The sequence below is a fragment of the Fonsecaea monophora genome (genome assembly GCF_001642475.1).
Source record: "Fonsecaea monophora strain CBS 269.37 chromosome Unknown Scaff45, whole genome shotgun sequence".
Taxonomy (NCBI): domain Eukaryota; kingdom Fungi; phylum Ascomycota; class Eurotiomycetes; order Chaetothyriales; family Herpotrichiellaceae; genus Fonsecaea; species Fonsecaea monophora.
Genome location: NW_019173976.1, coordinates 10,879 through 25,656, shown reverse-complemented (window position 1 = coordinate 25,656; position 14,778 = coordinate 10,879). Strand labels below are relative to the sequence as shown.

Sequence of the window (14,778 nt, the reverse complement as noted above, 5' to 3'; positions counted from 1 at the left end):
ATTATCCCACCTTGCAAAAGCAACAATACCCTTATTTGCCCTCCTACGAATCCTCTCCCTACTTCCACATTGACTGTTTTGTGGATAGCAAGTCATAGTGACAGACCCCACCAATTCATCGACACCTGCATCGACTCTGTATCTTGGTTTGTTGTGAGTCGAGCCTCTCCCATCCCCGGCGCATTCATCCTGGTCAACCGCGCAGCCTGTCCATATCAGGCCACGAGGCACAACTTTTGAAGTCTCGCGAATTGGTGGATACTGACTGCCTTTTACTCAGTCAAGTATGCATTAGAATGTGACCTGGCCCTCTCTGCTACAAATACGACGTGTCCGCGCTGCTTTACAACCAAATCTGCGCAGAAGTGACTGTTCAGTTTTCCTGCCGAAAGTCCCTGCCCTTAGGGCCAGCTCAATATTGGAAATCTTGATAAAGTGCCCAAGATACACCCGAAATGGAGAGTCAAGATAGTGGAGATGAGCTCTATCCCATCGCCGTGCTGATTGACGAACTCAAGGTATGTCCTTAACCATGGCGCTCGCCATGCCCTGGGCTTTGACTGACATGTAAACAGCACGATGATGTCCTTCTCCGCCTCAACGCTATCCACCGGCTTTCTACCATTGCATTGGCCCTTGGCCCTGAACGAACAAGAGAGGAATTGATACCCTTTTTGGACGGTGCGGCCTGTTTCGTTGCCCAAACGTGGAACTACAACTGACATTTTGGCCCAGACTCCGTGGAAGATGAAGATGAAGTGCTTACCGCACTCGCTGAAGAGCTGGGAAACTTCATCGAGTACGTCGGCGGCCCTGAATATGGTCACGTGCTCCTCGCGCCTCTGGAGAACTTGGCCGCCATCGAGGAGCCATTGGTGCGGGACAAGGTACGTAAGATTCTCCATGGTTACGGGCATAAGTCATCTAAAGGGAGATAGGCGGTTGAATCTCTAAACAAAATCTGCAATGACTTGTCAGAACGACAAGTCGAAGAATACTTCATCCCCCTCACGATCCGCCTATCGAAGGCCGATTGGTTCACCTCGAAGATTTCCGCGACCGGCTTGTACACAACTCCCTACCGAAAAGCGTCCCAATCTTCTCAACAAGTTCTGAGGGCTCAATTTGGGCACCTTGTTCATGATGAGACACCCATGGTGCGACGACAAGCCGCAAACAACCTAGCCAAGTTCGTGAAAGAGGTTCCAGTCCCAATTGTGATCGAGGAGATGATCCCTCTGTTTCAACATCTAGCCAGCGATGACCAAGACAGTGTTCGACTTCTGACTGTCGAAGTCCTCATCTCCATTGCAGAAGTCATTCCCAAGGAGCAGCAACCGAGTCACGGTGTCTTGCTGACCGCATTAAGGAGTTTATTCGAGGACAAGAGCTGGAGAGTACGATACATGGTGGCAGAGAAATTCGAGAAGATTGCAAAGGCTGTCAATGAGGAGGTTGTCACCCGAGATCTCGTCCCTGCCTTTGTCAAGCTCCTCAAGGATAGCGAGGCCGAAGTCAGGACCGCCATCGCCAGCCAAATCCCTGGCTTCTGCGGGCTGCTTGACCGAGAGACCCTCTTGAACGAAATCATGACATCGATCGAAGACCTGGTGTCTGATCCTAACCAGCATGTTCGAGCCGCCCTCGGAACCCAACTCAGTGGACTAGCTCCAATTCTCGGCAAGGAAGAAACCATCTCTCATCTCCTCCCCATGTTTCTGCAAATGCTCAAGGACGAGTTCCCAGACGTGAGACTGCATATCATCTCCAAACTTGAACTTGTCAACAATGTGATCGGTATCGACTTGCTTTCTCAGTCTCTCCTGCCAGCCATCGTCCAGCTTGCAGAAGACAAGCAATGGCGTGTGCGCCTCGCAATTATTGAATACATTCCCTTGCTGGCGAAGCAATTGGGTATGAAATTCTTCGACGAGCAGCTAAGTTCGCTGTGCATGGGCTGGTTGGGCGACACTGTTTTCTCAATTCGCGACGCTGCAACACAGAACCTGAAGAAGCTCACGGAAGTCTTTGGCGTGGAATGGGCGAATCGAAGCATCATTCCCAAAGTCACGGCCATGAGCCAACAAGCAAATTATTTGTACAGGATGACAACTTGCTTTGCCATCACGGTCAGTCCCATTCGGTCCATTTTTAGACCAATTTGCTAACAGTTCAATGTCAGATCCTCGCACCAGTGATAACTCTCGACATTATAGCCGAAAGCGTCCTTCCCATGATGGACCGCCTCGTCACCGACCCAATCCCCAACATCCGGTTCAATGTTGCCAAATCCTACGCCGTCCTCATCGAGACGCTCCGCCGATTACCCACCGAAGGGACACTGCAGCAGGGGGACCAAGAATCCAATTCCACGGCACAACCGAGTCCCAAGGCACAGGAATTGATCGCGCAAATCATGTCAAATTTGGAGAAATTGCAACAGGACGAAGACGTGGATGTGCGGTATTTCGCTACTGTGGCGGCGGGTGGAACGAATAATGTGTATGCTCAGCAGTCCGGGGAGAGGATGGATACCGGACAGTAGTGCTTCCGCCGGCAGAAGGATGTGAGGGAGGTAGAGGTGAGGGAGCGGGAGATTGATGGTGATGAGAATGAGAACGAGGATGGGCCTGTCCAGCATGTCGAGCATATTGAGCGCGGTAAGGAGCGAGAGGACGACATGGGGCCTGAGCTGGGCAGGAGACCTTCGCAGTGGACATTTCCCATCTTTGGAGGAAGGCGGGAAATGTGACCGGTGTCATGGAAGGGCATGGGCCAGGGCCAAACCCAGGTCGGAGGCTTTCAGGGGGATTGATCCTGCCGGCCAGGACGGGCGGCGCAGCCTGGCATGGCTGTGACACGGGTGCATGTGTACGAAGATCAGCCAAGTGTCGCGTGGGAATAAAACATTGGCAGGGAAGGGGGAAGAATTCCAATGAAGGGATGATGGCCAGACGACACCAGCAAAAAGAGAGAGGGAGAGAGGAAGAGGAGAGAGCGTATTCCAGATATCGAGGGCCAGAAGATATTTTGGAGTCGCGAATCCGGACCTTTGTTTCGCCCTTCGTCCCTTTTTGTTTTGTACCACGCAGCACGAACGCAGAGGAAGAAATAGATAGATTTTCCCCAAAGACTGATTCGAAAGAGAGTGCCTGAGGTGTCGAGAAGTGTGTACGAGGTATAAACGGTCCTCCTTGTTCTGTAGTGCGCGTTGTATCCACATACTATTTTTCCGACTACCTACCTAGTAATGATATCGACGACGACGACGTCGAAGGGATCTATTGCGCCTTGCTTGCTTGCTAGTCACCCGGTCTGTCAGTATCTAGTAAGCATACCTAGTAAGTATCTTGTAACGGATACGTACATCGCCAGATCATTTACAGATATAGACCTAACATGTACGCACGCAGATAGCATATACGCATATACACAGGATCTCGTCGCATCTCGTCATCAAGGTATAGGATATTGGGTATAGGGTATGGATTCATATACATCTATATGTACTAATGGTATTTACTGTATGAATCAACAGTCTTGTGTCTCTCATCACACAGGGCTCACAGTTCACAGCGTCTTAACGTCACAGGCTCTCTCCTCTCTTCTCTGTATATGCTCGGTACTCGATAGATTCATACAAAAACCGCAAGGGGAACGGGGAAGTATATTTTTTTTTCCAACAACGCCGCTGTGTCAAAACCATTCTTTTTCGAATCAAAGCACAGCACACGCTTCGCTCTTGATTTCAGCACAGTTGAGTATCCCTCCGCGAAAAAGAAAGAAACGGTGCATTTTCTATACAGAATTTTTTGGGGTTGTTGCTTGCTTGCTTGCTTTGCACATCTGAGAAGAACAAGGCCAATTTTTTTTAGATGCTGAAGCCAATGTTATATCGGTCGTCGTCGATCAAACGGCCGTATCTGTGGATTTACTCGGTCAGCAAAGGCTCGATATCATCCATCACATGGTCAAAAATGGGACAAATAAACTCACTCTAACAACAGCCGGAAATACCACACCTCCAAATCCTCATTCCTCAGCACCTTTTGCGCCCAATTCCTGCCCTGCTCGGCGATCCTCTTGCCCTCCACCTTGCCGGCCTCCTCTTGATCAAAGTACCTCACGCTCTCGGCGTATTCATCACCGATCAGACCCAGTGGGATGTAATGCACCCACGGTCTCAGCCATTCGTCGTGCCACTCACGGAACACCGCGAGCTTGTAGACAAGAGATTTGCTCAACAGCCAGGCGTAATAGCGACCAGAGAACGCATTGCCATCTATGTCCAGCAGATACCGAGACGCCAGTGCGTCAAACATATTGACAGGCTCCACGGTCCCAAAGTACTCACGTTGGGCGTCGCAGTCCCCAGGGTCACATTGCCCAATGTATGTGAACTTGACGTCAAAATAATGCGCTACCTCGGCCGCGGAGATGGTCTTCTCGCGCCACAGAGAATCTTCTGCCGAAGTGTTGGTGTCCAATTCGAGAATCTTAGCCGTATTGAGTGGCTGGATCTTGGTGAGAAACCGTTGACGGTGTTGTCTTCTCCATCCACCATCGCGGGAGAAGCCACCGGTGGTGCTGCCTCGCCAATACATCGTAGGAGCCTTCTGTTCCCACGGCATATCCCGTTCCGGCTCATACTTGACACGGCCCATATAATACCACGGCGACGGGTACAGGATGTCTTGAAAGGAAGAGATCTTGGACTGCGAGAAGATGGGGAAGAGGTCGTGCGTGACATCGAACGCGTTGGGACGGTCGAAAAAGCCAAATGACCTCTCCATGCTGGGAGAGTTGCAGATGTCGGAGAAGGCGGTGGTGTTCCGGACGAAGCCCAGGGGCAGATTAGAATAGGCAGTAATGTTGTCTGGGCAGGAGTCGTTGAGACAGTAACGCGCAGCACTGTCTGGTGGGCAGGAGATTCTAGAATTGCTCCATGTCGGTTGGTGGGCAAAGCGGTTGAAGCGGGTAGTTTTGTATTCTTTGATCCGGATTCCTTCACCCAGATCTTCGGCGCGGCGCGACCATTCGTTCTTCAGTCTCTGAGCATTGTAGGCCTTGGGGATGTTCTCGTCCTTGGCTACCTTGACGTGGTGCAGGAGGTCATCGTGCTGCATCACCACGCGAGGCTCGTCATGAATGTTGAATGCTAGGTCCATATCGGGCAGGTACTTGATGAAATCTTTCAACATGATAGGCGTCGCCTCCCTATGCCACTCGTACATATCTCCACCTCCTTCGGCTTTGGTGACCTTGCCATCGCGGATCATGACTGAGATCAAAGCATTGTCGAATCCGATCGCTTCTCTTGTCCTCTCTCTTATGACACCGGGTTCCAATGCCCAAAAGGGCAGCAACTGGTGATATATCGTGTCATACTCGTCGATGAGCTCGACGCCCCGTTTTTTCGCAAAGTTGTACCATTTGTCGAAATGCGGAGGAGGAGGCAGCTTGTACCGCCTGCGGTACTCGGCTACCGCATCGCTGAGAGACCGCGACTGGCGCGCTCGGACAGTCTGAAAGTCACTCTCCCCCTGGGCGACTAGCTGGTGGATAGGATGCAACAGGGAACTCGCGGGGAGGAGTGGCTGATTCTCCTCGTGGGCATGGTGGCCTTGGAAGAGCGAGGCCGTCGATTCCTCAAGTGTCTGGATCTGCTGGGGACTCTGGAGCAGGTATAGGGTGAGAACAGCGGTGCCGACAAGAAGGACCAGAGCCAGTAGCTTGCGCGACCTTAGCATGCCTTGGACATGGCTCGGGTGCCGGTGCAGGATTTCCAGATTCATGCACAGACCGACGGCGACGCCCAGGTCTGGCACATTGACGTACGATTTGCTGCGTTGGGGCACTCAGCGTTGGGTCGCACACCTCGTGGGGGGGAAAACCTCGCAGTCGGGTCTGGACAAGAGGTACTGGGCCGTTTGGGAGATATCGGTGACACGACGGTAGGGGATGGGCGTACGGCACGACGAAGGACCCGTTTTTGCGATGTCGAACAGGAATGGGATTGTCGCCATCTCCAAATCCATTTGCCTCTTTGGGGTGAAAAGGAGACAAAGATACTCGAACGAAGCGCAGCTTACATAATCAAATTCCGGTGAGCCAGATGCGTCTTGAAGCGCAATATCAAACACTTGTCTATGGATATGCGGCCAATGTCCCGAGACATATAGACATGTCCACTCATCCTGCTCAATACCCCAGAGCCTTCCACAGTTTCCTGGACAAATTACTCCCAATATCTGACCACATACCCGCCCAGCCTCTTGTCCGTGTCACCAGATTCGTAATCCCAATGATCCGTCTCGTAAACAGGTCCGTCTGCTCAAAGTCGTCGGCGTAACAATCCCAGACTGCCTGGTCTTCTATGGCCCGCTCGAGGCCCACTGCCCTTGCGTCCTCCTCGGAGGTCTTGCTGGCTATCATGAGTGCGCGGCCGATGATGCCTTGATCGGCCACGAGGCGCGTCGTGGCTTCGACCACCGACTCAATTTTGGCCATTGCGCCGCCCGCGAGGACCAAGGCGCCCAGAGGTCCCAGGATAGGCGTGTCGACGAAATCTACACCCGTGCGTTAGTGAAGTATATACCACAATGATTGTGATAGCGCACATGGATTGATCATGTTCACCCTGATCCCTCTCTTCAGCGGCATTGTTAGCCTCAGTGTCCGAAACAACCCAACCACACCGTGCTTGGCCGCGGCGTAGATAGACTGGCCCGGCAGAGCCGCCAGTCCGGCAATCGAGGACACCAGGATGAGATGTCGATCCCGCGTCCCCGAATGCTTGTCCGCGTGACATTGCTCACTTCCCGGGTTCTGCGACAGATACGATATCGCCAGGTGTGTAGTGTACATGACGCCGTTTAGGTTGGTGTCCAGCGTGCGCAGGCCCGGGTTGGGGGGGACATGCTCGTCCACCATCTTCCCATAGTCGGGCGGGTCCTCGAATAGAAGCTGCTCTGCTGAATCGGCCACCCCGGCATTGGCCATGACGTGGTCGATCCCGCCGTGCGGACTCAGCCGGGTGGCCTGCTTGAAGAAGGCGACTTGACTCTGCCAGCTGGTCACGTTGAGCGGGATGAAATGGTGGTTCTGGTTTTCTGTGGCCTGGCGAACCTGGGCGACCAGCTCGGTGCCGGCCTTCTCATTGAGGTCGCCAATGATAACGTTGGCGCCGTGAGACGCCCATTCGCGGAAGCAAGCTGCCCCAAACCCTGAAGCGCCTCCCGTGATGAGGATCGTTTTGCCTCTAATGTTCTCGTGGTTGATGGGTCGAGCCATGTCGACAGGCGCGGAGTGAACGATGCTGGAGCCATAGGGGATCACCCCAGGTTGCGACTGTGACTGCGACATTGCGCTGGTTTGGTCTTCCAGACAGATAACAGGCAGCAGAACCCGGACCTCTTCTTTCTCCCCCCGTGTGACCTCTGTGACTCGATTCAAATCGTGTCCATATAGATGCAGCAATTGACTTGACCTTTTTAGGATAGAGACAGTCAGGACCAGTCGATGTGATGACCAGGACACAGTTTCGAGCTTCCAGATAGCTGATATAGAGTCGCAAGCGAGAAAGAAGCGAGAAACCTACCAAGCTTAAGCTATGCTCAGGGCGATTCAGGCGAGACACCAAGAAGGGTCAAAGGATAAACTTCGGCTGATGGCTTGTAGAGGCAGCCTGATTGACAACTCGGTATGTATTGTACTGTAGCTACCAGCATTGCTTTTCGCTCGGGTGTATATTACTTTCAATGAGAGTACATCCTTATATCTGGCGTGTCAGTCACAGAGTGCTCTCTTATGCTTCTCTAACGTCGCAGAAGAGACGAAAACGTGGCAGAGCGCAAGTCTTTCAGGACAGACACAGATCTTGATATCCTTTCGTCTATCCAATAACGCAGGCATCTGTACCGCTCGAAATACGTCTCAAACATTGAATCATATAACTTTTATCACACCGTTATAGCAGGAGGCAAATCCCCATTCACTTTGGGCTGCGCCTTGATATCCCTCGGAGACGTGTTTCCCAACTCTTTTAGTATATTCAACTCTGAAGCCGCGGATCCGCCAGCGTCGAGACCTCTGAATCCCTCCTCAACGGTCCATCTCTGATCTTCCTCGGCCTTGTGTAGCACTTCGCAGGAGTGGCCGACAACTAGCAAGCCCGGTGGCCTGGATCCTTCCTCTTCCACGGCCTGACAGACATGCTGGAGTGTCGTTCGGATCACCCTCTGATCTGGACAGCTGGCTCTTTCGATCACGGCGCACGGTGTACTGGAGGGCCACAGCGTCCGTCGTGTCCCTTCCTGGCTCTGAGATTCCGCGGTCTGCGTAAGACTTTGGACCAAGCTCTCTAATCTGTGCAGCGCCATGAGAAACACCACTGTCTTGCTCTTGCGGTAAGATGGCGGCTCAGGCGCAGCTCCCTTTCTGCCAGTCCCTGTACAGATGACGACTTGGTCGGCAACAGCACGGTGGGTTACAGGGATATCGGCGAACATGGGTGCCGAGAGAGCACTGGTGATGCCAGGTATTACTCTGACCTCGAAACCGCGCTCTCGGAAAAAGGTTACTTCTTCGGCCCCGCGACCATACAGATAAGGATCACCTTGCTTCAGCCGGAGCACATCTTTACCCTGTTCCATAGCCTCCAGTCCCATTTGAAGCATTTCCTCCTGTGCGGCGTCCGCATTGCCAGGAAACTTTCGGGCAATATGCACCGGCGTCCTGCGGGGGATAAGAGCTAGAATTTCGGCAGGAACAAGCTTGTCAGCCAAGATGACATGAGCTGTTTCAATAGCTGTCCGCGTGGCGATCGTCAGTAGAGAAGGATGGCCTGGGCCTGAACCAGCCAAGGTTATCGTGCCCTTGCGAGCAGGTAGTGACGGCAGGAGACTGGAGGTGTTGTCTGAACCAGGAGCAGGTGGCTGAGCAGTGGTCCTGTACGCCTCTAGGATTGTTGCCACATCAGCGTCCGTGATTGCCGCAAGTCGACTTAGAGGCCAGTACTCGCATATCTGCGAAAGCCACCTCATCCGGCGAGTGCGCAAAACAGCTGGGTCTCGATCGTCTTCTTTGACTAAGGAATTAAAGGTGTGTCTCTGAGCGGCGGCCTCTTCATCTTCACCTTCAGGGTCGGGTGGTTCTGTGGGGTTCGAGGCATTGGACTTGTAGTCCTCTGCCCAGATCTGCCTCCGCACGGATCCAAGTCTCTCGACGGCAGCACCAAACTTGGGAGGCAAGGTGGATGCAATCTCCCGCCGAATGCGTGATGATAGCTTGCAGCCATTGCCCGATGTGGTTATTCCTATTTGGAGGGGTCCGTCCGAATAGGTCGACAAGAGGGTGAAGGTGCAAAGGTGCGGCGCATCCACGACGTTGACTGGAATCCGCATGCGCTTGCAGAGGCTGGACACGTGGGAGCTTCTCGGGTCTTTGGCAGGGAGAGTGACAAACACGGCATCCACATATCCATCTATTTCTTCTCTCCCCAATGTCTTCAGGTCCTGCTCTTCAAACTCGCGCTGTATCCATGACACTCGGCCCTGCTCAATGGCCGCCGCAAGCGTGAAGTGGGGTTGCTCGGTCTCGGGAAACACAGCAATCGGTCGGGCGCCAACCTCGAGCGACTTTGTGCACCGTGCGGCAGCCAGAGGTCCGGAACCGAGAATCAGGTGGACGTGTCCAACGCAGCTGTGCGCCGTCAACAGAGCGGGTGTAAACATGGTGGGATGCGCGCAGAGAGGTAACTGTGTGGGAGAGAACGAAGTGTTTTAAGAAGTGCAAGCAATATGATACCGAGACGCCATGGCCATGCAAAAAGAAAGATTGGTTAGGAAAACAGAAAATAGGAAATAGAACAAACCCCTCAGTTCACCATGTCTACTCGGTACCAATATGGCAATTTAGAATTCCTCGACATGGAAAAAATACCAAGAAGAGAAAAAAATGCGAATGACGTGATTTGTCGAGCGGGAGTCGGTGCTTATCGCTCGCTTATCGGACGCCACTTTGATTCCTTCACAGACACAGACACAGAAAGACTCGTGGGGCCGCGGAGCCTCGTCTAATCCTACACGCATCTCCTCGTTCTTCTCCTTGCTGTTTCCGCGGGGATGTGTACCCTATCACTTGGGTCAGAGATCATTCCTTCTAGCCCAATAGTCTCAGGAGAACCACAAGGGAAAGGCAGCGGAGATGCACACGTTCTTCCCTATCTCCAACGCCCTCGGCATGATTGGGATGGCCACGGTTGGCTGGAGCAGCGAGCCATAATGTCTCCAACGTCCTGCATAATCGTCGTGCCAAGCTTGGCTCTTGATCTTCAGAACAGGGCTACCCGTCTAGCAGGGCGAACCGGATACGGAGGTAGCGCGGAATGGCTACGACGGGAAGCAGCAGATTGCCTTACCGTGCTCTGAAACCGGGCAACTTTAGCCTCTGTCGGACGTCTCTGGGCAGGCAATTTGCTGGGGATTCCTGTGAATTGAATTGTCATAGTCGAGTACCCGAGTTGTGGGCCTCGTAACCTGCGAACAGATGTTGCTGGCTGGCTGTTCAATCCTCGGGCTCATCGTCATCGAAACTAAGCATCTTGCTCATGTATGGGCCATCCAGCGTATATCCCAGACGTTCGTAGTAGCTCCTCACACCAACGCCGCTGATGACGCTGAGTTTCTCGCTTCCGTGTTCGTCCCGGGCAATTTTCTCGGCTTCTTTCATCAGCAGAGTTCCATAACCTTGGTGCTGGAATCGGCTCTTTTCGCGGCCGTGAATCGGGACAGCCAAACCGTAAACATGAAGCTCACGGACAATGCTGGTTGGCTGGCCTGTCAGCTCGGGTCGAAAGGTGTGTGTATCTGAGCATTTTCGCAACCTCAGTAGACCGATAAGGATATCCTGCTTGGGATCCTCATATGCAAGAAACGTCTCCCAGCCGCCATTTGCCATGTAATCCCTCCGCACAAGCTCCACCTGCGAAGGGCGAATTTTGTTCTTCACCTCATTGATGCCGACCTCCCGCGTCCGAACATCTCGACAGGTGGTGCCGAAATCCTTCATCCGAGATAGCGCGAGCTCACGTAGATTGCCATTCTCGACTCCAGATGTTACCAAGGGCATGGGAATGTCCCGCTGTACACGATATATTCTCGTCCAGGGAGGCACCAGCGCCAGGATCCTAGCCACCAGATCCACAAGGGCATTTGGAGTATAGTTCTTGAACCGCCCGGTCCGCCACAGCTCGTAAAGTCCCGTGCCGCGAATGACGAGCGTCGGATAGATCTTCAGACCATCTGTGCGGAAGTCTGGGTTCTCAAAGTATTCCTGGAATTGGAAGATGTCGCGTTCCATGCCAACATTGGGTAAGTCTGGCATCATATGCGACACTACCTTGAAGCCAGCATCTTTGCAGAATTTGAACGCCTCCACTACCGCAGCAACTGTATGACCTCGGTTTGTGTCTCGGGCCACGTCCTCATATAAAGACTGGACACCAAGCTCCAGCCGGGTACACCCATACCTCAGCATATCAGAAAGATGGTCGATCTGTCCAAAGTCGGGTCTTGTTTCGATAGTGATGCCAACGCACTTGATACTTGACATCTCTCCCGCGGTGACGGCCTCGTCCACATTTTCTGTCTGGTAACCCGACAACGCATTGTGCAACTGCGCGACAAAGTTATCCCGGTAGTCCTGGGGTAAGGACATGAATGTTCCGCCCATGATGATGAACTCGACTTTATCCACGCTATGACCAAGAGATTTGATCTGATCGACTCTGCCGCGTGCCTGTTCAAACGGATCATAACGAGCACGGATAGCTCGCATTGAGGTGGGCTCGTATCCTGTGTACGACTGGGTCGAGTATTCAAAGTCGGAGTCAGGTCCACCTGGACAATAGACACAGGCATGGCCCGTCCAGGCGATGTGTGGACATCGATGCGGCTTGGACATGACAGCAACAACGGCAATTCCTGAGGCTGTCCTTACCGGTTTCGCGATCAGCTTCGGCATCAGGTGTTTTTTGAACTCGGGTGGAACAGCAGCCAGGATCGCGGTCAGAGGAGGCAGATTGCTCAGTCTGTGCTTTTTGGCGACGTCCCCTCTCAGTTTATTGAGGTTGACATCTTTCTTGGGTTTCGTCTCGTCAAGGCTAGCCTCGTATTCTTGGACAAGTGCGCGCGCAATGTCATTACATGCCTGCATGAACCGGACGTTTTCTGGAGGGAGTTTTTCATTTTTGCCGATTTTGACTTTGGTCCTGAGCACCGTCTCTGTCGCCATGTCGGGCTGGCAGAATACAGAACCTTCCAACCAGAATATAAAAGTCAAGTAAGTGTAGGGGAAACCTAGAGAAATAGTTGGAGATTGTCATCGAGGCTCAAAATTAATTCGATCTCACATGCAAACGAATTCAGCCTTGGCATTCGGATAAACTATGTTCCGCTACCTGCGCTCACCATTCACAACCCTCTTCATCCAAGGTATATTAAATTCTTTCATGAGTCAGTCTTGAGAGCTAACCTTACACGGCAAAATCAAATCCTCAGAGCTCTCTCTCACGCTTCCTCCTCCAAATCTTGACTGGCATCTCACCCAGGATCCAATTAAGTGTCTCCAGCCTCTCGATCTCCCAGTCCGGGCTTTTCAGGGCAAAGTCGTATCTTCTCAGCAATGTCCCCATCGCCACCGTCTGTTCCAGATAGCTAATGTTGCGCCCAATGCAGCCTCTTGCGCCTGCGCTGAAGGCCAGGAAATATGGCTGGAGCGCCTTGCCCGGTTCGCCCAACCAGCGCTCGGGGATGTACTTGTCTGGGCTGGGGAAGATGTTGGGATCACGATGGGCAGTCAATGCGGACATCATCACCGATACTCCGCCTGCAACGAAATCGTCAACAATCCTCATGCCTTCTGGAGGTGTCAGTCGCAGCAATCCGTGCACCGTGGGAGGGAAGAGGCGTAAGGATTCGTCCAAGCAAGCACGAAGGTAGGGCAGATGTTTGAGGCGGTCGTAGGCGATGACCCCATCTTCGTAACACCCGCTCGTGGACGCGCAGTCTTCAATTTCATCGGCGTCCAGAGCGGCGTCAATCTCTTCTCTGACTTTTCGCAGACACTCTGGGTTCTTGAGCAGTTGGAACATGACGTTCGTGATGGCGATGGCTGTGGTTACCGAGCCGGCGTTCAACATGATGCTGACCTCGGCTACAATCTCCCCCCATTCGAGGTTATTCGGACGTGAGCTCTTATCCTCCATGAGTGCTTGGAAGAAATCGTCCAGCTTCTCACCACGTTGATAGCGCTCCAGACGGCGAGATGCGAGTTCCAACGGGATTCCTTCCCATTGTCGATGTAGTGCACCCATTCGACCATAAAACGGGATGATGTCGGCGATCTTGTTGAGAATCGGGTACCACGCGTATGGCCAGATCAGGAGCGATTGCTTGTGTGCCATTTTATACAGGCAGTCCCTCATGTCGGCCTCGTACCGCGTCCCGTTTGTCCGACGCGCAGCTGTACGCGAATTGCCTTTGTCGAGAAAGCCCAGCGGGTCCGAAAGACCAATGTCGGAAATGGCATCCAGACTGAAGAAGTTCATCCAGGCGCGGAAATCTAGGTTGACGTCTTCGGCCACTGGCACTTTCTCACTGGGCTGTAGGGGCGCGGTACAGCACTGGTCGAAATGCTTGACGACGCGATTCATCTTGTCTGCGACTTTATGCTCCCATTGCTCGAGGTTCTTGATCGCATAGGCTGACGACAGGACTTTGCGCTTGCGACCGTGGTCGTCGCGGTCTATGACATCCGCAAGGTGAAAATGACTGCCGGAGAAGAGCACATAGGAGGGATCCTTGATGCAGGGAGTGTTGTGGCCGTAGATATCCTTGATGGCTCTGACATCTCCGTACGACAGGGTGTTCGGGGCGACACGGATCACAGGGTATCTTTTGTGCATTTCCGTCAGATACGCTGACCTCGCGCCAGTATGGGCCAGAATCATCATTGGGACGGAGCTGATTCCTGAGAACAACGACAAGTTGGGGAATTTGCGCAGCCCTGTGCCATCGTCAGCCTCCCCAAGGTCTTCATGGATACGCACGGTTGAATCTTCGCGTCTGGCAAGCGACACACACCTTTTGGATCGCGGATATACTCTACCAGAGGCCATGCGATGAAGTAAATGAACAGGAACGCCGCTAGAGCAGCAGCGTAGGGAAGAGACATCGACCACATTCTGGCGGCTCACAAACTCGCAGTGCAAAAAGTTACTTTGCATCAATCAGTAGAAAAGAACTCGTGCTTTCAACGAGCTTGACTCTCCTCTTACGAGGAATCTAAAAATGCATCGAGTGCAGTTATGTAAATATGTATGTGAGTTCGTCTCCTTCGATACCATACGAGAGTTATGCCCGTTTTCTCCCCCCCTTCGGAAGCCAAGTCGACCTTCCTCCACAGCGAGCATGTGGGCAGAATGGCAGAAGCCTTTGGTTTCGAGCTGTCATCAACGGAGGGGCAACCCAGGTCCCTGGTAGGCTGGAATAACAAGTATGGGTGGGTGGGTGCAGTAGGATCATCGGGATCGATGAGGAGCCAAAATTCGTGTGCACCTGGACAGCTGGACAGATGGGCACAGCATCCGCAATCCCTTTGCAACAGTAGTGGCACCCCCATTTCTCGGGCATGCCGTTGGCAAGAGAAGAAACGTCGTCTCGAGCGAGTTGAATGAGAGAGTGAGAGTGGAGACCGCACGATGGCTTCCTCATTCTG

At 52.9% G+C, this 14,778-nt stretch overlaps 5 protein-coding genes across 5 annotated transcripts; 1 reads left to right on the top strand and 4 right to left on the bottom strand.

Annotated features, from left to right (window-relative positions):
- Nucleotides 1-455: 455 nt before the first annotated feature.
- On the top strand, nt 456-2,752 carry AYO21_06453 (hypothetical protein; the record flags this gene model as incomplete). The annotated part of the gene is made up of 6 exons (XM_022656413.1): nt 456-518; nt 576-681; nt 736-887; nt 939-2,129; nt 2,183-2,500; nt 2,561-2,752. The coding sequence occupies 6 exons, from the start codon at nt 456-458 to the stop codon at nt 2,750-2,752; spliced, it is 2,022 nt and encodes a 673-aa protein (XP_022511201.1).
- Nucleotides 2,753-3,992: 1,240 nt separating this feature from the next.
- Nucleotides 3,993-7,365, bottom strand: AYO21_06452 (hypothetical protein; the record flags this gene model as incomplete). The annotated part of the gene is made up of 3 exons (XM_022656412.1): nt 3,993-5,821; nt 6,264-6,569; nt 6,621-7,365. The coding sequence occupies 3 exons, from the start codon at nt 7,363-7,365 to the stop codon at nt 3,993-3,995; spliced, it is 2,880 nt and encodes a 959-aa protein (XP_022511200.1).
- A 596-nt stretch (nt 7,366-7,961) lies between these two features.
- Nucleotides 7,962-9,734, bottom strand: AYO21_06451 (uroporphyrinogen-III C-methyltransferase; the record flags this gene model as incomplete). Its single annotated transcript, XM_022656411.1, has 1 exon — nt 7,962-9,734. One exon carries the CDS (start codon nt 9,732-9,734, stop codon nt 7,962-7,964), a length of 1,773 nt encoding a protein of 590 aa, XP_022511199.1.
- An 832-nt stretch (nt 9,735-10,566) lies between these two features.
- Nucleotides 10,567-12,294, bottom strand: AYO21_06450 (elongator complex protein 3; the record flags this gene model as incomplete). Its single annotated transcript, XM_022656410.1, has 1 exon — nt 10,567-12,294. One exon carries the CDS (start codon nt 12,292-12,294, stop codon nt 10,567-10,569), a length of 1,728 nt encoding a protein of 575 aa, XP_022511198.1.
- A 262-nt stretch (nt 12,295-12,556) lies between these two features.
- AYO21_06449 (hypothetical protein) lies at nt 12,557-14,244 on the bottom strand (the record flags this gene model as incomplete). Its single annotated transcript, XM_022656409.1, has 2 exons — nt 12,557-14,067; nt 14,145-14,244. The coding sequence occupies 2 exons, from the start codon at nt 14,242-14,244 to the stop codon at nt 12,557-12,559; spliced, it is 1,611 nt and encodes a 536-aa protein (XP_022511197.1).
- Nucleotides 14,245-14,778: the final 534 nt, after the last annotated feature.